The sequence below is a fragment of the Poeciliopsis prolifica genome, unplaced genomic scaffold (genome assembly GCF_027474105.1).
Source record: "Poeciliopsis prolifica strain line A6 unplaced genomic scaffold, Auburn_PproV2 SCAFFOLD031, whole genome shotgun sequence".
NCBI lineage: Eukaryota > Metazoa > Chordata > Actinopteri > Cyprinodontiformes > Poeciliidae > Poeciliopsis > Poeciliopsis prolifica.
In genome coordinates, this window is record NW_026562406.1 from 905,468 (window position 1) to 926,591 (window position 21,124).

At 41.9% G+C, this 21,124-nt stretch overlaps 3 protein-coding genes across 3 annotated transcripts; 1 reads left to right on the forward strand and 2 right to left on the reverse strand.

The window, feature by feature from the left end:
- The first annotated feature begins 84 nt into the window (after nucleotides 1–84).
- On the forward strand, nucleotides 85–5,722 carry upb1 (ureidopropionase, beta). The gene is made up of 10 exons (XM_055050801.1): nucleotides 85–292; nucleotides 1,685–1,856; nucleotides 1,981–2,068; nucleotides 2,559–2,653; nucleotides 2,732–2,890; nucleotides 2,968–3,137; nucleotides 3,385–3,466; nucleotides 3,543–3,585; nucleotides 3,974–4,128; nucleotides 5,477–5,722. Exons 1-10 carry the CDS (start codon nucleotides 189–191, stop codon nucleotides 5,558–5,560), a joined length of 1,152 nt encoding a protein of 383 aa, XP_054906776.1. The 5' UTR covers nucleotides 85–188; the 3' UTR covers nucleotides 5,561–5,722.
- Nucleotides 5,723–5,963: 241 nt separating this feature from the next.
- Nucleotides 5,964–9,598, reverse strand: gucd1 (guanylyl cyclase domain containing 1). The gene is made up of 6 exons (XM_055050802.1): nucleotides 9,268–9,598; nucleotides 9,046–9,130; nucleotides 8,718–8,883; nucleotides 8,546–8,637; nucleotides 7,716–7,957; nucleotides 5,964–7,126 (listed from the first exon to the last, which is right to left on the reverse strand). The coding sequence occupies exons 1-6, from the start codon at nucleotides 9,272–9,274 to the stop codon at nucleotides 7,035–7,037; spliced, it is 684 nt and encodes a 227-aa protein (XP_054906777.1). The 5' UTR covers nucleotides 9,275–9,598; the 3' UTR covers nucleotides 5,964–7,034.
- Nucleotides 9,599–10,553: 955 nt separating this feature from the next.
- Nucleotides 10,554–14,525, reverse strand: p2rx4b (purinergic receptor P2X, ligand-gated ion channel, 4b). The gene is made up of 12 exons (XM_055050774.1): nucleotides 14,383–14,525; nucleotides 14,149–14,296; nucleotides 13,997–14,068; nucleotides 13,141–13,213; nucleotides 12,961–13,057; nucleotides 12,793–12,873; nucleotides 12,557–12,698; nucleotides 11,802–11,938; nucleotides 11,615–11,708; nucleotides 11,470–11,535; nucleotides 11,288–11,392; nucleotides 10,554–10,732 (listed from the first exon to the last, which is right to left on the reverse strand). Exons 1-12 carry the CDS (start codon nucleotides 14,523–14,525, stop codon nucleotides 10,700–10,702), a joined length of 1,191 nt encoding a protein of 396 aa, XP_054906749.1. The 3' UTR covers nucleotides 10,554–10,699.
- Between the last annotated feature and the right edge of the window lie 6,599 nt (nucleotides 14,526–21,124).

Genomic DNA, 21,124 nt, shown 5'->3' on the forward strand with positions numbered 1-21,124 from the left:
GCCCTCCAGCCCCCCTCCATCCTGCCGCCCCCCTTTGCAGAACTTTCTAGAGACGCCCCTGTCCGGTCCAAAGACCAGAAGAAACACAGATAAGCCGCACAACGAGCGGAACTCGAACAAACAGAGACAGTGACCGGGGGGCACGAGGCTCTGCCGAGGAGGCGCGAGCGCGAGGAAGTCGCACAAACATGTCCGCGTGCGAGTTCGAGTCGCTGGAGAAATGTCTGGAGGCCCACCTTCCGGAGGCCGAGCTGGCGGAAGTGAAGCGTCTCCTGTTCGGGAGAGAAGCGCCGTGAGTTCTCGCTTTATCCTGTTCAATGTTGCTAATGGAGCTGTTTGACCTGCTGGTGAGGTATCACTCCGCGGGGCGGACTTCGGTCAACACACAAAAGGAGAATGGACAAGTTCACACATTGAACCGTCACTTTAGGGAAATGATTTGAACTCGTTGGTTTGCGTAAGAAAATAAAATCAAAAATAAAAATAAAAAAACGTGCAAAAAATAAACCAGCCTTTTTGTTGAAGCTGCATAATGTTTAGATTTTCCTCTAAAAAAACCCTATTCAATTAGTCACATTTAATAACTTTTTTTAAAAGTAGTTTTTAGTCCACCATATTTTTTTTTACTTCTACTTTAGTAATATTACTTGAAATTACATTAATCTGAGCCAAGTACAACTTCTGGCTCCTCCACCCACTAATAAGTATAAACAGACTGAAGAAAACAGACGATTTAACCTAAAAACGCACCAAAATGCAATTTATGTCAAAGTGAGACCTCTTGTTTGTATTGCTTTAAATGGTATTTTATGTCTGCTGAGTCAGGATAGGGTACAGTGTCCTTGGAATTTTCTTGTGCACATATAAATCAATTATTTACCAAATGCAAATGTAAGTCAAACAAGCCTGAAAAACAAGCACTCTACAAGTCACTGGTTATTTGTAGCATTTTTTCCACAAATGACTTTTTGACACATCTAATTTCATTTTAGAATGATTTTAGAATTAAAAATAATGCTACTAATAATAACAAAATATTTTCAAACAACAAAGCAGTGAATCTTCCATCATGTCAGACAAATCGTCCTCTGGATGAAGAGTTTTTAAGGCCTTTTACGTTACTTTAAAAATAATACAATATGTCAATATTATAATACAATATTATTTGGTCCAGCTTAACATTTTCTTGCTTTCAAGGCTGAAATTCAACTCTGAATGTCAAAAGTCACCGTCGATGGCTGTGTCCCTGCAGATTCATGAAGAACAAGGCAAATCTTATTCTGATTCTCCCAACATTTTGTTTAACTTGTGATTTTCTTGGCATATTTGACCTACGAACCCTCTGTGTACCTCCATTATTGTCAGCCGGCTATCTTTGAAAGCATAATTTCCTAGTTTTCTTGGTAGATCCAACCAAGCTCCATCGGAACAATTAGGAAGTGTTTCTGACCATCTTCGTTTTTTCAAGGTTTTTTTTTTTTCTGGCATCACGTCGTGTCACATTTCTGTGAGCATTTTTCTCTCAGCTCAAGTGGCGTGTTTGTCAAAGACACTCCATTCCTTTAGCCTGGGTTAATGTTCTAGTCAACCATTCCAACTCCTGAAAGAGCTTTTCTGTGCAGCATGACGCCGCCGCCGCCGTGCTTTCCTGCTGGGCTGAGGCAGAAATCTAATGTTTTCACAGGAAGTTGGTTCTCCCACCCTGCGCTGTGGAAGCTGCAGCCGAGCGGCAGTTTGAGCTGAAAGGCTACAAGTTTGACGCCGCGCAGGAGCAGCTGAGGCCGCCCAGAAGAGTCCGAGTGGGCCTGGTTCAGCACCGCATCGTCCTGCCTACCGACGCCCCGATCCTGGACCAGGTCAGCACCACGTTTTCCAGATTCAGACACGGCCGAGGCAGAACCATGACCAGATCCATTTCTCACTGGTCATGTGTGGGATGTGCTGGATTACACACATGAGATCTTCTCCCGCCGCTCACAGGTCGGCGCCATGCACAGCCGCATCGGGGAAATCGTGGAGGTAGCCGCCATGTGTGGCGTTAACGTCATCTGCTTCCAGGAGACCTGGAGTGAGTTCACACAGCTAATACACTCATGGCCAGTGATGCAAGCGGTTGATCAATGAGTTAATCTATATCATGTTTTTTCCAGCGATTTTTCTGCATTATCCCCTCTGCTTTTCCATCATCACATCCCCGCCTTCGTAGCACACCAATCATTTTTGATTGATATATCGACGCTGCTCCGCCACGCAGTTCTGCCGGATTGCAAAAATACAAAAATACAAACACTAAAGTGTTTGTATTTTTCAAAACAGAACCGCATAAAACATATTTTGCATCCCACACCGAATTCATTCTGGTATGGCCACCGCCATCTTTATTCCTGTATCCACTGGCTCCGCTAAAGGATGACCAGCGGCGCCCTCTGCTGGATGCCAGACCACAACACTAAAAGAAGGTCTCAGAGGACGTTGTTAGTTAATCGACTGGAACTAATAGACCATAAAGTGTTTGTAAACCTATTCATGGCACATGAACCAGCTCTCTGTTTTTACAGCCATGCCGTTTGCTTTCTGCACTCGGGAGAAAGAGCCGTGGACGGAGTTTGCAGAGTCTGCAGAGGAAGGGAACACCACGCGGTTCTGCCAGGAGGTGAGATGACCCAAAGTTGCTAGCGCTAAAATAACACGACGCGCAGCCCTCACTATTCTGTCTCATCCTGCCTGCAAGCTCGCCAAAAAGCACAACATGGTGGTCATCTCCCCAATTCTTGAGCGAGAGGAGCTGCACAGCACTCTGTGGAACACCGCGGTGGTGATCTCCAATTCAGGAAACGTGCTGGGAAAGAGTCGGAAGAACCACATCCCCAGGGTGGGAGACTTTAATGAGGTTAGCAGCAGGCGCCCCGTGAGCTCTCTGCAGCTGTGGAGCGCAGCAGAACACTGTGTTTCGCTCCTCGCCCTCAGTCCACGTATTACATGGAGGGCGACACGGGCCACACGGTGTTCCAGACGCAGTTCGGGAAGCTTGCCGTGAACATCTGCTACGGGCGCCACCACCCACTCAACTGGTTCATGTACAGCATGAACGGAGCCGAGATCATCTTCAACCCCTCAGCCACCGTTGGAGCTCTGAGGTAGGAAACAGGATGAGGGAGAGAGAGAGAGAGAGAAAAGGTAGATGTACCTTGGTATATTAGAGCCACTGTAGATAGGAAACAGCTGCACAGTTGGTAGCAGCAGCAGCTCAGACAGGAAGTGGACTAGCTTGATTTTGTTAGGGCTAGGACTGTTTTTGTGCAGCTTTAATGACAGTTGAAAACTGAGTTTGTTCTTTGTTGTTGCCTCTGTTTGTGTACGGAAAGCTGTGTTTGTCCTCCACAGCGAGCCCATGTGGCCGATCGAGGCCAGGAACGCAGCGATAGCCAATCACTGCTTCACGTGTGCCATCAACCGTGTCGGGACAGTGAGTTTCTGCAACACTGGCCCATGTTGATTCAGCAGGACAGATTTAATCATGTAGGAAAATATGTTTTCAACAGGAACACTTCAAAAGTGAATTCACATCTGGGGACGGAAAGAAAGGTATACAGTTTCTCCTCTCAAATTTATAATGTTTTTTGTGTTTTTCATGACATTTCAGCAACATGGAGTAGTTATAGCAGCGACCTCGAATGTTTGGTTTCAGCCTTATAGCAGAAGCTGAAACTTTATCACAAGTCTGGCCAAAGTTTTTATATCCCTTCAATCTTTGCACATTTTGTTTTATTCCACTCCACAACTTCAGTGCAATTTAGTTTGAATCTAGGTGATAAACCAACCCAAAGCATGATCTGTCATATAAAGGACACAAATAAAATACAGTGAAGTTTGTGTTTGTAACCTGACAAAATGCGAGAAAACCTCCCACAAAAAGAAACGTTTATAAGAGAGCAACAACAACAGCGCTTGTGACTTCTTTTTTTTTCTCCAGCTCACCATGACTTTGGTCACTTCTATGGGTCCAGTTATGTGGCCGGTCCTGACGGCAGCCGCACCCCGGGTCTCTCTAGGACCCGAGACGGACTGCTGGTGGTGGAGCTGGATCTGAATCTCAACAGACAAGTCAGCGACAAATGGAGCTTTAAGGTAAAACAGTCACCCTCCTTCAGAGAGTTATTGAGTTTTAGTTTAATCATTCAGTGCAGGTCGTATTCAAGTGATCACTCAGGCCGCTGTATTTCAGACATTTTGTCCTGTTAGTTTTTGATGATTATGGCATAGAGTCAACAAAAACGTACAATTCTGTTTCTCAAACAATTCAATATGGACTTAAACGTTTTAAATTTACTCTGTGGTACTATTGTGACGACAATAAAAGTGACACAGCAGTCAAAGCCACACAAACACAAATATGGCTGAGAAACATTCCCGTTTGTAATATGCCTCTTTAGGACTCTGGTCGCATTAAGACGTGTGATTTATATCAGAAATCTGCAAACCGCAACAATCATGTTTTCAATTTTATTGATATTTAATGATACATCTTTATTGTACAATGAGGAAAAATATGGTAAAATAATAGATATGTGTATAAATATATATCACAATCCAGACAATGACGGGTTTACGACATTTTAAAATTTATTTATTGGAATTTCTCTAAATCAAAATTTATCACAATAAACAATACGATAAATTCATACCCCTGCTCGCCACAAAACTGTTCAGGAGAGGGAAGCAAGATCTGATAGAGGTTAGCACTGTCAGACGTGGCGACCCCAAGAGCTAAAACTGAAGGGAAATGAACTTCTCCTGTTTCACATCTGATCCAAAATCTGATCAGAATCAAGAGAAGTCCAGCCTCCTTCCAGAAATCATTAGTGGTTTTAAAGTCCTGGACAAACTTACCTCAATAGGCAATTCATGTACATGTTGCATCTCAATTTTCTGGAAGTTGTAGTTATGCACCTATTTCTTTTGCACTTCATCCATCCACTCAACTTTCCAATGCTATGCTTGGTTGCAGCATTCAACAGGGAGTTTTAGCAGTGATGTTTTGTAATTTTATTGAGGTTGTAATTGACTATCAGCAGCTTCCAACATAGCTAAAAGATGGGTTTAAGATTTTATTAATCAGAATCTTTTGGTGAGATTTTGATTTCCTGATCATTCAGGTGTTGGATTTTGTCATAATTTGTCATAATCATCAAAATGAAAAGTGCAGGCTGCAGGCAGATGAGCCACATCAAGACTTTGAGGCTTATGGTTGCCTTTTTCCAGCATAACATTTCATCAAAGGTCACTTACACCACACAGAAAAGTAAAAAAACAACTACGAAATCATTTGAGTATATCTAAATTATTTATATTGATTTAAATTAAAATACATTTTAAGACACCTCTTTCTGATCTCTTTAATAAGTGGTTATTAGTATGATGATTGCATTCTCATCTACAGTTCAACTGATTCTCCTTCCTGCACCTTATTTTGCAGATGACTGGGCGGTACGCAGAGTACGCAGAAAAACTGGGAGAGGCTGTAAGACCTGACTTCAAACCCAAAATAATAAAGGAGTAGAACGTATAACCTCACAAAGAGCAGCGCCCTCTATGAACAAGTGATTGTTCAGTTCAGTAAAGATCTGCTGGAAGATTTAATGCACATATGCAAGTGTGTGGAAAATTCACTGTAAGATGGTAATAAATTAAAGGGTCCACTTTGATTGGACTAAAAAAAAAAACATTTTCATAATTTATCCTCCTTTAGGTAGGTAAAAATCATTTTTTTAAAGGGACAGTATTATGTTTCAGCTGTCTTGAACCCCCCAAATGGTGAAAGGATTTCTCAAAATGCACGAAATAATCAGAGCAACACTCCCGGCATGTTTTTTTGACGACATAATCAAAAAAGTGAATTTTACATAACACCGCCCCTCTAAGATATTTTATTGACTCACTTAAGAGACAGACTGAACGCAGCATGTGTGGAAATTGTTTAATTACAGCTCATAATAAATGCAGTTCTGTGTTTTAAAAAAAATAAAGATTGTGGTTTTAAAACGTGCCGTTTGTTTCCACCAGAGAGCAGGACCAGACGGCGCAGACATTTTGTAGCACTAGAAAAAGATTCACTTTTAAATAACACAATCGAGTCTGGTATGAAAAAAAAACAAAAGAAGAATGTAGTGCAAAGATGTATATACATTACCGCAACTTAAAACAAAATAAAACTGAGGGGCAATGAGAAAAATCACCTAGAGTTAATAGAATCCATCCGACCAATCGGCATCGACCCGAGACCAATCGCTTCGACTCGTGTCGTTTCTCCAGTAAAGTTAGCGAACCCGACAAACCTTTGTCTCTCGGTGCCGCGCGGAGTCCAGCATACAGAACACCGTGTTGATCCAGTGCTGGTACGCTTCAGAACATTGAATACCTGAGACGATCAAAACACCGCCACGCTCCGTTTTCCCTGTTCATAGACGCTTGTGGATGAGAAGGGAGCTGTGGGGTCTTCTTAAAGGCAGGTAGAGGCGAGGCTGGAGGGGGTTAAAGGTGAGCAGCTTCACATTGATAAACACAACAAGTAGAGTAAATGCACAATACTCTCAGTCATAAAGAGAAGCCCTGAATAATGTGCATGTCAGTCTCTGGTAATTCACATTCGACGCCCCGTTTTCCCCCAAATATTTCCTCCAAACTCCGAGGAGTTTTAACGGCTCGACTGATCCGCTGAGCGAGAATGGCTGCAGACGTCGAAATTGAAACAGTAAAATTTGTACAGAAAAATCTGTACTATGTCACAGTAACACTGCTCATCTGATGCAGTGGAGTAGAAAAATAATCCATCTGAGATGAAGAGGTTTTGGCTTGTGAACATTTACATCCATCAGTGGGGTGAACTGTTGAGGTTTGGAGCAAGAGTGGAAGAAACAAAAAGATTTAAAAAAAGCTGGCTGTAGTTCTGACAGCAGACCAGAGGTGGCGCCGCTAGACCTGGGAGCTGCTGCAGTCAGGCTGATGATGAAGAGTCAAGGTGTTATTGTTGTCCATCAGCTCTGCTTGAAGACGAAGAGGATGTCCTCATCTGTTCCATAGCTCCGCCTGGCCTCCTCAAAGTTACTGATACTGGTGCAACACACACCTGGGCAACACACACACACACACACACACACGTTTGTCAAGCTTCCAAAACCTAATATTTGTCAGGAAAATGGTCCCCACACATATTAACAACACGGTACACACACAGAAATTAAAAACAGTAAGTCTTTGTAGGAGTTAGTTGGAAAACAGTATGAAGGCTGCAACTAATGATTATTTTAGTAATCGATTATTATATCAATACATTTTTGAAGTAAAAAAACAAACATTTTATTGCCTCAAACGCAGCAACATTTCTCTAGTGAATGTTTGCTCATTTGTAGCAAAGGCTGTTTCAAACATCAACATGTGGAAAGCTCCTTTCTGCTCGACTCATCACTACAGTTTAGAGCTGATCTGTCGATTCATTTTTTCTATCAGCTGAATTACTGGGTAGCAAAAGGTGCTTAACTGACAATGAGCATTTCTTAAATGCTGCCTGCAGCCTAATGAAAATAAAAAAGTCAGATGTTAAACTGTTCTACACAGGAGGAAGCAGCAGCTTTGGATCGGTCTCATCAACGTCTGGTGAAAACTAAGCATGAACCGACAGAATTGTGAAATTGCCGTCCCCCGTTGAACAAACTCACGGTCGTTATACGCAGGGTTGTTGTAGAAGACGCAGCTGGAGGTCCTGTTGAAGCCACACACGACTACAAAGTGGCCCTGGTACTCCGGCTTCCTGCAGAAACACTTCTGCCCCACGGGCAGGAAGCAGCAGTACTTGACGGGCGAAGAGCACGACTCGCACGTCAGGACAACAGCGTTGACCAGCACGATGGCCACGTGACCCTGCTCCAGATGAGACTGGATTTCCTGAATGGTTACTGAACTAGAAAAAAGAAAAAAAGAAAAGCAAAACTTCATTATTGAGTAAAAGCTGGCAGCGGAACCAGGGATGGAGAGAGAAGCTTTAGACTCGACAGAATATGATGAATATCCACTTTGGAAATATAAATGATGATGACTCAGAAACGCTTTTTCAGGTTCCTCTATAAATATAGATATATTTAACAACTTAATGATTTAGATCATATTTTATACTCACTATTTATTCTGAAACAAGGCATTTTTATACAGCAAACTTCTACATTTTGCAATGCAAAAGAAATGAACTATAATCCCTCATATTTTATTTTTGTCAAGCGTGGCTATGCTAACTAGCCTTAGCTTTCATGGGAGGCTCTCTGAAGATGTAGTAATAATAACATGCAAATACTTGCATGTTATTATTGCTAAAACCCTCACCCTGCCTCTGATTGGGTCTTTCTGAATTTCTCTGAGAAAGCTGAGGAACTCAATTTGTTTCAAAGATTATCGGTCAGAAAGAACACAGCAACAGTTTAAACAAATATGTAAAAACAAAATAAAAGCTGCATACTTTAAAAGGTCTTCAAGAGAGAATAAACAGAAAACTCACCACTTCTTCACCACCACACCTTTGCTCTCCGCCTTGAAGAACAGTCTGTTCACCCGGTTTTCCTCCGTATCGAAATGTTTCTTATAGAAAGACTGTGAACCACACCGGGAGACATTCATTCGTGCACAGACTATAGAGAAATGTGAGTGTGCGCTCAGAGTCTGGAGCATACCTGGTTTTTAAAGCCTTTATCTACACCAAGAGTCTGCGTGTAAAAGCAGTGTTTGACCCCGAGATGACACATGAGGTAGGCCAGGTCAATGGTCCACACGCTCTCCGTCAGCTGCAGCTCCCAGCATGCTCTCTGGAACTCCTCATCGCTCACCGGGTGCAGGTACCTGGAAGAGAACACCCCGGGTTTCACCAAAACACCACTGACTTTGTTAGTACTGGCCGCCCTGAGGCGGTTTCAGTTTCACATTAAACATTTTTTCCAGCTCCGTTGGAGCTCTGATGTGTTCAGTGACTGGTTTCAAACAATCAAAACAACAACAACTTACTTCAGAACCATCCTGGAGCAGGCTAAGCCACAGTCCCAGTGGTACAGCTGCCGAATCACGGGTACATTCAGCAGGACGGCATCCTCTGAGAAAAGCAGTCGTGTTAGTTTACCCTTAAAAAACAAAAAAGACTCCAGAAAACCATAAAAACCGAAGAGCCCATCAAAGAACTGAAACTTGGTTCAGATAAAAGAGTGTTGCTATCAGGTATGTTTGTCTCACCTGTCATTCTGCTGGCTTCTGTCGTTGTTAGGGGGCCAGCTAAGTCAGGACGAGATGGGGAGCCTTGTTTACTACTCTGAAGGCGGGGTTAGCTTCCCTCATCGATGCTATCGAGTTCCGAGAACTGCGCTGCCCAGCTGTTAGCTTAGCTCCCACCGTAGCACCGCTGACATGCTCGCTGCTTACCAACTGAAGGCAGCTACTAGACGAACTTCCAGAAAAAAAAACACTCAATTATCAGCTACAGAAGCAAAGCAAGGAGAGGAAGGACGTTACTTCTCCCTCTTTCTCCTGCCTCCCTTCCCAGCTGTTTGCTAGCTGACTCTGAAGCTTCTTGTGTTGTCCGGTAGTATTATACCGCCCCCGTGCGGTGCGGCGGTAGAATACGTCCCCAAAAGTAAACAATAGTAAACATTTAATTTTGGGATTTTATGGAAAGAATGCGAACGCCGACAGAAAATAGACAATTAACCTAATTTAATTACATTTGGTAACTTTTCTACTTACAAATTTAAGTTTTCATCATCTTTCAAATTTGTTTTTTATTTTTTTACAGTTTTGATTAAGAAAATGGAAATATTTTTGCATTACCTCATAAAGCTGTAAACACATATAAACATTTTAGGTCAATGACTGTTTTTAATTCAGCAGAATTTCTGTAATGTCTGCTTTCTGTTTATTTACCCTATTTAGTTTTTTGTACCAATTTGTTTACTGTAGAATCCCAGAAAGGTTGCCCTCTTGTCAGTCACGCTGCCATAGAAGTGATCAAGACAGATTGAGGTAAAATGTTTTACCTTTTTAATGTTTTTTTAGTTAATGGAAAACTCTTGATCCTGACCAGAAGAGACATGCCTTAAAATTTTAACTACGTATGACAGGAGGAATCTCATTAAAACGATGTGACTGATTAATAAATGATTCTGCAGATTGTGAAGTCCTTAATTTTAATTTAAAAAAAAAAGAAAAAGAAGACTTTGACTGCAGTAAAACCAAAATATATTGTAAAACCTTTTTGTGTGCCCTGTTCAAACACACAAAGATGTACATACGTCAGAATAAAAAATAAATAAAGGAATGTGTGTGCACTGCTGAATCTTGACAGAGAAAATGTATTCGAGTTCTATTTATTAATACCTGCATGTGAAATATATTTGCAGTATTCCACAGCCTGATTTGACTTTTGATTGCAACACAATTTTAAAACATGTAAAAGATTTCAAAGCATATTTTGAAGACAACATTTCATCATTTACTTCTACTTGCTTTATTGTCGCAGGGTCAAGAGGAAGATCTAACAAAAACATCACCAGCCTTCCCTTTACACACATGAACAGTTTTAGCAAAGGCTTCCAGCAGTCTATCAGTGACATTTTTAGAGCAAGAATTAATTTATATAAAGAAAATGAATTCTCATGCTGACTCCAGGCTGCTACTGGGTTCCATACGTTGTGCTCATTGATGCCTGGATTCAGAAAAAAAACAAGAAAGAAAATAAATCAGACGTTAAAAGTGGTTTAAGTATCGACACTCACATGCATGCATTGATTTAGTGGTTGGAAAACATTACAGAGCTCCTCCATGTTTAACCATAAACATGGAGGAGGGTAAAATTATTATTTTAATGTGTAATTATTATTCCCTGTGTGTATTTTTATGTGTATGTTTACAATTCTAACAATATGAACAAAAGTGAGAGGAAAACAATAACATATGAAGATGGTATAATGGAAGCTGGTTTTGTACCAGGAAGAAAAAAAGAGAAGAAATTTTCTTGCCAAAAAACAACAACTGGAATTTAGAAAATAATCTTGGAACTTTTGTAGAAAAACTGTGGAAATTTCTATTTCTAAAGTGAAAAATTTTGACTTTTGACACTCAGAAATATCCATGTTTTGTTTTGTTCTGTTTTGTTTTTAAAGGTAGCGTTCGGTTACACAACTCGTTTTTTCCTGGTTAGAGGCTGGAAAGTTTCGGGAAGCACACGCTGAAACGCAAAGTACGGGAGGACGCCTCTCACCGATTCGGCCTCAGATTCCTCGACCAGATACGTTGATTTCTGTCTGCTGTAAAGATCTCTCTTCTTCATGCAGGTCAACATGAACCAGTCTGCGACCATGGGGACCTAACGGGGACGCATGAAGACGCTCACATTCTGCTTGTCATCTATTTCTGGGAGCAGCGACATGCACCTTCACTCACCAAACTCAGAAAGGACAAGGCTGCACCCAGGTTCACTATGGTTGGTACAATTCCAAATTTTCCTGCCTGCAGCAACACAAAGTCATCCAAATCAGCGGGAAGTCACTCTAGAGACCTTCGAATTTCATAATCTGCTGAGCCTCACAGTTCCAAACACGACGACGTCAAAGCGTATCCCGTACGCTTTGATCAACGTTCTCACTTCCTCCCCCTCTGGCGTCCTGTAGTACTTTGCAAACCTAAAGAAATGGGTTTTATTAGTTTGTTTCCCCAACTTTTGGTCTTTTCAGGCGAAAAAAAAAAAGCAAGGTGTCTATGGAAACCAGATTCACCTGAAGTTGTACCCCAGGGCCACATTGTTGACTGGATTTTTGTTGTCCAGCCTGCGGAAGGTGTATTTGGGACGACACTTCCTGGCCCACCAGTCCAGGTCGCAGCTCCAGTCAATAAGGATACCCAGGACACCGCCCTTCAAGACATGCAACGCAGCAACAGCACTTCTACCACTTTACTGTTGTCCCTTTAAGGACATGTTTTCTTACGGCATGTTGGAAACACGACAACAATGGCAAAACAATAAAAAGGTGACGAAATAGCAGTACAAATACTATTTTAAAAAAAATATCATTACCCAGGTACTTTTAAAATATATCTGAATAATGGTGAAGCTGGTTGTAATTACGGTGTCTTGCACTTTGGCAATAAGTAATAACTCAATTAATGGCACAATACATAAATAAAAACATGATAAATTAAAACATATTCAGTAATATCCAGTTGGGTGATTTGTCATTTTTTTCTATTTCCTCTCGCTCTGCTTGTACCAAAAACTGGATGACAAAAAGTCTAATATCTGGTCATTTCGATTTCAACTGGCGCATTTTTTGAAAGACAATTTTGCTCACAGAAATTTCACAATGAATTTTATTTGTTGTTTCTGTTGTTTTGCTTATTTATTTTGAATATTTAAAATGCCTCCAGGTCCAGTGTTAAATGAATTAAAAACGTATCAACCTTTGAGAATGTGAAACAGTCAGAGGGGATGAATACTTTCGAATCCACCGCCAGTGCTGATTACTCTTCATACCTTCACGGCCATGTCCTGGAAGTCCTCTCCGGCCTCGGAGACGATGTGCTTCAGGCGGAAGATGGGACAGTCGGGGTGTGTTTTGCGGTCGAACACGCACGTCTCCAGGTACGTGGAGTTGATGTGAGGCGGTATGTTTCTTCTGGAGGAGGGAGGACAAAGCACTTTTGCTAAAATCATGCTCAACGATACCGCTTCCCGCAGGAGCTGTTTTCTTTCTACATTCAGATGCTCACCTGTGAAAGTTGAACTTTGGGTAGGTGATGCTGTTTTTGATCAGCACAGTGAAGTTTTCGGCCTCCGCCAGAAGAGCTCGCCTGTTAGGCGGGGAAAAGGCACAGTTAGCCTCGTCTTGGAAACTGTGAACCATCCTATAAATCCTGCAGAATCACGTCGGCTCTCACTTGGGTAGGTTGGTGTCTATTTCCAGGGGACACCAGGAGAGAACCTCACAGGTCTTGACAGTGGAGGAATAGTTTTCACACAGTCCTGTCCGTATACCTGAGGGAGAAAGATCGTTATGATGCATGATGAGATGCTTTGGAAAGCCTGTTTATGAAGGTATATTTGGGACTGAGGCGTACCGTTCCCTCGAGGATCATTATAACCCTCCACACAGTCACAGTCGTCCACACAGGTAGTGGAAGGGTTTGGAAGCTGGAAAGGAAATTTGCAGGGACAATGCGAAAGTTTTTAGTTTTTTTTTTTTTTACTTTATTAGGTTTTATTACGGTTTTCCATGCATGCCTCCTTTACAGGAGATAAGAAGGCGGATCTCTAGGTCTTGACTTTAAATGGCTGATGCTGATTCAACAACCGGAGTTAGTTTTGCACTGCAGCATAACACAACGCAACCTGAACCCCACAGTTTGCTCGAGTTGATTTTCCGTTTTCTCGAGTAGTTAATTTCCCGATGGCTATCTCAAAATAATGAGGTAATTTCCTGCTTTCTTGAGATAATGAGAGAAAACCTTATCAGTTAAGTTGATCTTCCGTTTTCAGTTAACTTTAAAAAGGGAAAATATACTCGTTATCTCAAGAGGCGCTTAGAGAAAGAACTAATATGCGAGCACGATCGCTCTTGCCTTAAGTGTCCGTAAACTCGTACAAGTGCTGAAAGCAGTTTTCAACAGGACTAACATCAAACACCAGATTGTTGAGATGGTGGGAAAATTTGACAGGGTAACTCAGATCGTCAGACCAGACTACTGGGGACCTCCATGACCTGACATACTGAGCCCTGATGACTAAAACAGTTCAAATAGAAATGAATCACATGGAAATCATGCAAAAGTTTGAAAAACACTGAGATGAAAGGACACGGAGTGCAAAGAGGGGTGGTGGGGGGGTCAGTATCCTTCATCACATTACTGATAATGACTCAATTAGAACATGCTCTGGTTGTTAATACACTTAAACACTCTGAACATCGAGTCCTACCTCAGCACAGCGTGACTGGGTTTGCCCGGGGGTCATGACCATGTTCGTCAGCACGAAGAATGAATCATCTCCCTGTTGGACAGAGGTCCAAGACTCTAATCACAGTCATTTCGCATCAAAACTTCAGGCAGAGATCTCAACGTTCCAGATACCTGCGGGGGGATGTTGTAGTCCACCACATCCCAAAAACGAGGCTGCATGTCGGAGATGTTGGTAAAGGCAAAGCCCTTCAGTTTAGTTGTGACAGTACTGATGACAGAGTCTGTCTCCTGGTACGCTTTCTGCACCACACACACATACCTGCAGCAGCCAGCAGCCACGGTTGAGCTCATAAAACCATAAAAAGTACGGCTATTGTTTTTTTGTTTTTGAATTTTCAGACTTACCCCACCACATACAGCAGCACCAAGAACTGCGTGAACCTGAAGACAAATCCAACGCGTATGCTGGGAATAATCAGAGTTTTTGGCGTTTCATAGTCAAACACATAATGTAGAAAGCCCTGGCAGCAGCCTGTCGACTTGCTCATCGCTGCACCGCGTGCAATAACGAACTGAGCAATCTCGATAAATGGACAGTTGCTGCCTTTATTCAAATCTTTATATTCAAATCATGCTGGATGTAGACACATAACACCCAACAGCGGTGTGTTCGAGGAAACCCTGCACAGTGAGAACTGGACACGTTTTCTTGTCTGGCTCTGTGCTATCAGGTTGCTTGGCATTGATAGATATGTCTGTGTTGCGTGTTTGGGTGAATTGGGAAATTCAGACTTCCATTCTGGTTTGATATTGAAATTGTGTTGCGATGATTTTGCGTTGCAAAACGGTGAAACAATTGAAGCCATAAGAGAAAACTCTCAAATGTGAAGTGTGGAAAGAGTAAAAAAGGTCAAAAGACAAGTTTAAAAAAAACAAACTGTCAGCCAACATATTGCAAGGTATTTTTTTTATGAGTCTCTTTTTTTGTCATGACTCAAAAAAAAGGGGGGTTTTGAAAACCAGAACATCCAGGAAAGGTCAAAGATTCCTGGTCCTGGATGAAAGCGTTTGTTACATTTCATCAGAGGCGTCTCTGGAAAGTTATCAAGATTATCCGGGAGGAGAGACACACAAACACCTGAATCTTGGAGGAGGCTGGTCTTCCTACCATCACTAGATACGTTTCCATTGATCATAAAATAGTGCAAAAAGAATTGTGCAGGGAAAAATCAAATGAAAAAAAGTTTTTCACACAAAGTTTTTGCGCGAGGATGAAGTGGTTCTAGTGGCTGTCAAAATTGCTGTTTTTTTACGAAAATGTAAACGAAACACTTTTTTTGCAACACACAGGCCATGTGATCAACAAGTGGATGTTACTGCTGCCGGAAAAGACAAACAAGACGACAGGTAATGGGAGGAGGAGGCATGTTTTTTAATGACTTGTCGTGTGAGCAAACTTATTCACGTGTGATTTTAATTGCATTTCTTATTTAGCGGAAACACCGCAATTGCGAAAATGTTTTCTCGACTTTAGCAGAATGCCCATTGAACAAGTGAGGTCTTTACCATGACCTTAGCATGGCCACCATTAACTATAGACTCCCTATGCAAAACAACACATGCACCATTTGAGGACCAGCATACAGCCCGTTGTATAACGCACCGACCATGTCACTCTGTGACCAATGCATGACCGGAGAGTGAGGCTGTCTGTCTGTCATGCAAAAAGTTCTCCACTCTAGAGGCTTGGACAAAGTGCAACATGCACAATGACACCATTGTTCCAATGTCTCGCCACACATTTACATGTCACCTTCAGATACACTGGGAAAAACTCCAAGATCCTGAGGTACTTAAACTCCTCCGCTTGGGGCAGGCAGGGGCGCATATAACGGGAAAGAGTTAGGACAATTCCAAGGGCCCCTGACTGACAGGGGGGCCCCCATAATTTTTTTCCCTCATGGAAATAGAAAAAACATTCGGGTCCTGTCAATTACAAAATAAATCGTGTTGTGTTTTTTATGTTGTTTTTCGAAGGGAAAAGGAAATGTCCCCACGCCCAGAGCAAAAATCACATCCATATTTGCGCTGAACCTCCTGGATCTTCATGAAATAGCTGATTCCTGCTGAATGGTGACGATGTTCAGCAAGTTAGAACGAGACAAGAACGACGCCGCGGCTGCTATGCTGCCAAGAAAAATGATAAAGTCATGACATGTAACTTTTTTTTAAACAAACCTATTGTTTTTGGCAGTTTCAGTTTCTGCAGTGTTGATTTGACATTTCTTGTAATTCCCCCAACTGCACTGACTGAACAAACGAAAGTTGTTTTGACATGTTTGATGGAGCCTGTGAAGCTATTGGTGCATGTAAGTGAGCTGTACTGGTGGAGGGTCATCAGATGCATCTGACCGAGATCGACTCTCTGTGCATGTGGCACCGGGTGATTAAGTTTGCCACAAAAGATACAGTGGTCATATGAGCTCATAAACGATACATTATGCAAACCCGAATACGACCTTCTGAGAGGGAAGCAAGTCCATCTGGGAGGATTTGGGAGTAAACCTTTTCAGGAGATTTTTATTTTTTGTCACGGCGTGAACCAATCAATCGCCTCCACTTTCGACTGTTGCTGTGGTAAAATGATCAAGGGAACAGATACGTTTTCGAATTGTGTGTGTCAATGTCAAATTTATTTAAATAGCATTTAAAAACTGGTTTTAAGCTGCACCAAAGTGCTGTACAAAAAAATGATAGAATAAGTTCATAAAAAGAAAAAGAGAAATTATATATATATATATATACAGACAGAGTCACGCCTCGCACTTAAATATGTTTCACTTCACCTTTTGTTAATATATACAATCACTTTAAATTTGATTAGTAATAATTATCATGTAAATTATGCTTAACTTGTAAATAAGTCTCTTATCATACAAATTGTACTTAACAACATATAAATGTACAGAAGTGACAACATCAACAACTGTTCATCTGTACAGGATTTACCTTTCATTTAAAACACCTCTAAAGGAAACAATGACTGAACAGGCCTGTGCAACAAGCCACCAGTAGAAGTCCAAACGTTGCATGAAGGTATGAGACCAAAACTCCCTGGAAAGACCTCCACCATTCTACCCACATCTGTCTGGGTTTACTGTCCTCCCCCAACACCTAGTACCATTTTCATCAAAGAGTGCTTTCAAATCTTTGGTTTTGGAATCTACTTTCGCATTCTGCTTTGACCTCTGCTTTGACCTTTGCTGCAATATTTCAGACTTTAAAGACTTTGAAGACTTTAACCAGTACATTTCAGTTGCACTAAGTTCTTCTCTAGTTAACTTTTCCTGGTCCTTCAGACATGATCTTGTGTTAGTAGCAAAGCGCTTTATCCATGCAGTGATTCTTAACACTTAAGTTTAAAAGAGGCTCAATGCCAGTGAGCTTCACAACAGTCCATATCCAGACCTGAGCTCCCCGTTCATTTCATCCACTACATAATCGCAGGCTTTGGGATCAAGGATACTTGAATCTCTCAGCATCTGGTTTACGAAGTCATTTAGCTCCTTGGAGATGCATCAGGAAATTCAAGATTCTCTAATAGATGTTCCAGATCCATGGATTCAGGCTCATAAATGGTTTTTACAGGGATAGTGTAGTTTTCCCAGTTTGGTTGTTGATGCCTGGACACTTTTCTTCTTGGAGGTCCTGGTTCATCTCAGTCTTGTTTTCACATTTTCCAGCTCTGTTTCATAATTAACCTCACAGCTACAGTACCGATGTTGGAGGACAGTGACTTGCTTTTGGAGACTGTCCTTCTCAGGTCCAAGTTCTCTGATAATCTTTTAGTCCCTCAACATTTTCTGAATGTCAGCTTTCATCTCTTTATCTATCTCCTGATTAAATATTTCTGCTTGCTGTCTTAAGGCAGAAACATCTCCTTCACATGTCATTTTAAGTTCCTGGTTAAAAACTTTATCCAGTTCACTTTGGAGATGTTTCATGGTCTCTGTGGATTGCTGCTGCAGGACAGAGAACTCTAGTGCAAATTTCTGATGCTGATTGTTCTTTTCAGCAATAAGTCCATTGATAAGATGATGGTCATTCTTGGCTCTTTCCAAATTAGCTTCTTTCTCACAACTCACCTCATACTGATAAATGCCTGCTTCATAACTCCTGTTTAATTCTTGGTATCAAATCTTATACAGCACCAGTTCACTCTGAAGACGCTTCTCTGTTTCCTGCAGGCCGTCAATCTCCTTGGACATTTTTTCTTGGAGATCGTCCTTCTCAGCTCTCAGGTTTTCAAGGAGCCTTTGCTCATTGATTGTTCTTCATAAAACATTTGCATGTCGACCTGCAGGTTCTCCTCACCTGTGTTTCCTGGAAGTGATTATAGCTCGTCTGAGAGACTCTGAATCAGAAAACTCTTCTCCTGTCAGTAGTTATCTCTTCATCTCCTTGAGTCTTTTCTGTCCTTGTAACTCAGCTTTTGTTTTCTCCAGTCCTCTTTGCACGTTGAGCAGCTTTTGGTTCTCCTCAAACCATCTTGCTCTGTCCTTTTCCAAAAGAGAGCCAAGTCTCTGGATGTCTCTCTGTAACTCAATGGGAGGCGTTCTGTTCTCAATCCAGCCTTGCAGATTTTGTCCAGCTCTCCAGGCTCCATGCTGGGGTCTCATCTCATCGTTGGACGAATGTGTCCTTTGGTTCAACATGTTTGGACAAAACAATGTTTGTTGAAATCACTTTGATCCACAAACAATCTCCATGTTCAACTTTGAAAGCGTTTTGTGAAGGTCTGAACTTGTCAGTAGTGCAGCAAGCAATGACCAGAATGTAGAAGTTTGTTACATACATACAGTGATGATGACATCACAAGCATGGCTCTAGTTGTGACATCACAGTTTTTCTTCAACTCTGGAATGATGATGTGAGTGTTTGAGGAATCTACCACACTGACCAACCAGCCTCCCCCATCATCCTCCGGCTGCAGCAGAGAGGCTGCAGCAGAGAGGCTGCAGGTGAGAGGATCTGGATCTGGAGACGATGTGGCCTGGGCCAGAGGGACGGAGGCGACAGTGGAAGTTGGAGCGGATCTTTTCCTTCGCAGGAACTTGTCATGTAAGTCAAAAACTAATTCCAAAAGAAAAAGTCCCTTTTAAACATTTTGAAAAGATCATAAAAATCCTCCTCCAAATCAACTCTCTTGGACTGAAAGAAAGAGAGCTCAGAAAAACTGGTGGCAGACGTTGGCGTGTGTTTTGTCATAAGATCATAGTCCAACTATGATCCTGCAGGCCGTCAATTTCCTTGGACATTTTTTCTTGGAGATCGTCCTTCTCAGCTCTCAGGTTTTCAAGGAGCTTTTGCTCATTGATTTTTCTTCATAAAACATTTGCATGTCGACCTGCAGCTTCATATTTCGATTGAAGCTCCTCGTAGTGAGTCTTGATTTGGTCCAGCTCTGGTTGGATGGCGTCACTTTTCTCTTTCTCTGCCTGGATTTGTGTCCTGAATGCTTCCTTACCAACAATATGAGCTCAAATTCCTCCTGCAGCAGCCTTTTCATCTTGTGTTTTATGTCTCTGTGCTTCCTGGAAGTGATTATAGCTCGTCTGAGAGACTCTGAATCAGAAAACTCTTCTCCTGTCAGTAGTTCTCTCTTCATCTCCTTGAGTCTTTTCTGTCCTTGTAACTCAGCTTTTGTTTTCTCCAGTCCTCTTTGCACGTTGAGCAGCTTTTGGTTCTCCTCAAACCATCTTGCTCTGTCCTTTTCCAAAAGAGAGCCAAGTCTCTGGATGTCTCTCTGTAACTCAATGGGAGGCGTTCTGTTCAATCCAGCCTTGCAGATTTTGTCCAGCTCTCCAGGCTCCATGCTGGGGTCTCATCTCACCGTTGGACGAATGTGTCCTTTGGTTCAACATGTTTGGACAAAACAATGTTTGTTAAAATCAGCTTTGATCCACAAACAATCTCCATGTTCAACTTTGAAAGCGTTTTGTGAAGGTCTGAACTTGTCAGTAGTGCAGCAAGCAATGACCAGAATGTAGAAGTTTGTTACATACATACAGTGATGATGACATCACAAGCATGGCTCTAGTTGTGACATCACAGTTTTCCTTCATCTCTGGAATGATGATGTGAGTGTTTGAGGAATCTACCACACTGACCAACCAACCTCCCCATCATCCTCTCCTCACCTTCCTGTCCTCCATATTGGGGTTGGGATGGTTATATAGTGTCATGGAGGCTCTGATTGATTCTTTCTTTTGTTCATGATTTTTTTTGTTATCTTTGCATTGCATCTTAGGACAGTTGTCCCCTCTGGTTTTGGATGACATACAGTTGGACGTTTTTTGCTCTTTTTTTTTTAGTTTTTGGCAGTTGGTATGATGCGTATCCATGGCAACACTTTGTTTAGGTTTATTTTTATGACCTGGAGATGCTAATCATTATCTTAAACACTCAAATAGTGAACTAACACTGCTGCCTTTACTACAACCACAAATGTCATGAGACTTGAGAAGAAGGCTTTGTTCATGCAGAGCAGAGAAAATCTCTGACATAGTTTGTAATGAGTAAGAATCAAATCCAACACATTTCAGTGCAGCTTTAAACCACAAAGCCAGAGATATTTACAAGGGAGCAGCAGTAGAGGCTGATGAGATTGATTTACCAGTTCATTACAAATACTCAGTGGTTGTAAAGAACTTTTGTAATTAATTCCCCACAACAATGTTAAATACCTGCAACATCAGAGAGAACTATCTAGAGTGTACCATCATAATTATTTTATTTTTTTATTTTACCTGTTTCTGGGACACATTTTTTTCCCCCTCCATTGACTAGCTTTATACAAATTAAAGGTTGAAAATCTTCTAAAGTTTGCATGTTCTCCCTGTACGTGTGTTGGTTCTCTCCGGGTTCTCCGGTTTCCTCCCACAGTCCAAAAACATGACTGTCAGGTTAATTGGTCTTTCTAAATTCTCCCTATGTGTGAGTGTGTGTGTGCATGGCTGTTTGTCCTGTTTGTCTCTGTGTTGCCCTGCCACAGACTGGCGACCTGTCCAGGGTGACCCCCGCCTCTCGCCCGGAACGTTGGCTGGAGGTCGGCACCAGCGCCTCCTGACCCCACCAGGGGACAAGG

Coding starts and splice junctions, on each gene's coding strand:
- upb1 (XM_055050801.1), top strand. CDS start 189: ATGTCCGCGTGCGAGTTCGAGTCGCTGGAGAAATGTCTGGAGGCCCAC. Junction 1,857..1,980: donor ACGCCCCGATCCTGGACCAG/GTCAGCACCACG, acceptor CGCCGCTCACAG/GTCGGCGCCATGCACAGCCG. Junction 2,891..2,967: donor GGGTGGGAGACTTTAATGAG/GTTAGCAGCAGG, acceptor CCTCGCCCTCAG/TCCACGTATTACATGGAGGG.
- gucd1 (XM_055050802.1), bottom strand. Junction 8,884..9,045: donor TGCTCCAGGATGGTTCTGAA/GTAAGTTGTTGT, acceptor GTTCTCTTCCAG/GTACCTGCACCCGGTGAGCG. Junction 8,638..8,717: donor ATAAAGGCTTTAAAAACCAG/GTATGCTCCAGA, acceptor TGTGGTTCACAG/TCTTTCTATAAGAAACATTT.
- p2rx4b (XM_055050774.1), bottom strand. CDS start 14,525: ATGAGCAAGTCGACAGGCTGCTGCCAGGGCTTTCTACATTATGTGTTT. Junction 13,058..13,140: donor TAATGATCCTCGAGGGAACG/GTACGCCTCAGT, acceptor TTTCTCCCTCAG/GTATACGGACAGGACTGTGT. Junction 11,536..11,614: donor ACGTCGTCGTGTTTGGAACT/GTGAGGCTCAGC, acceptor GTGTTGCTGCAG/GCAGGAAAATTTGGAATTGT.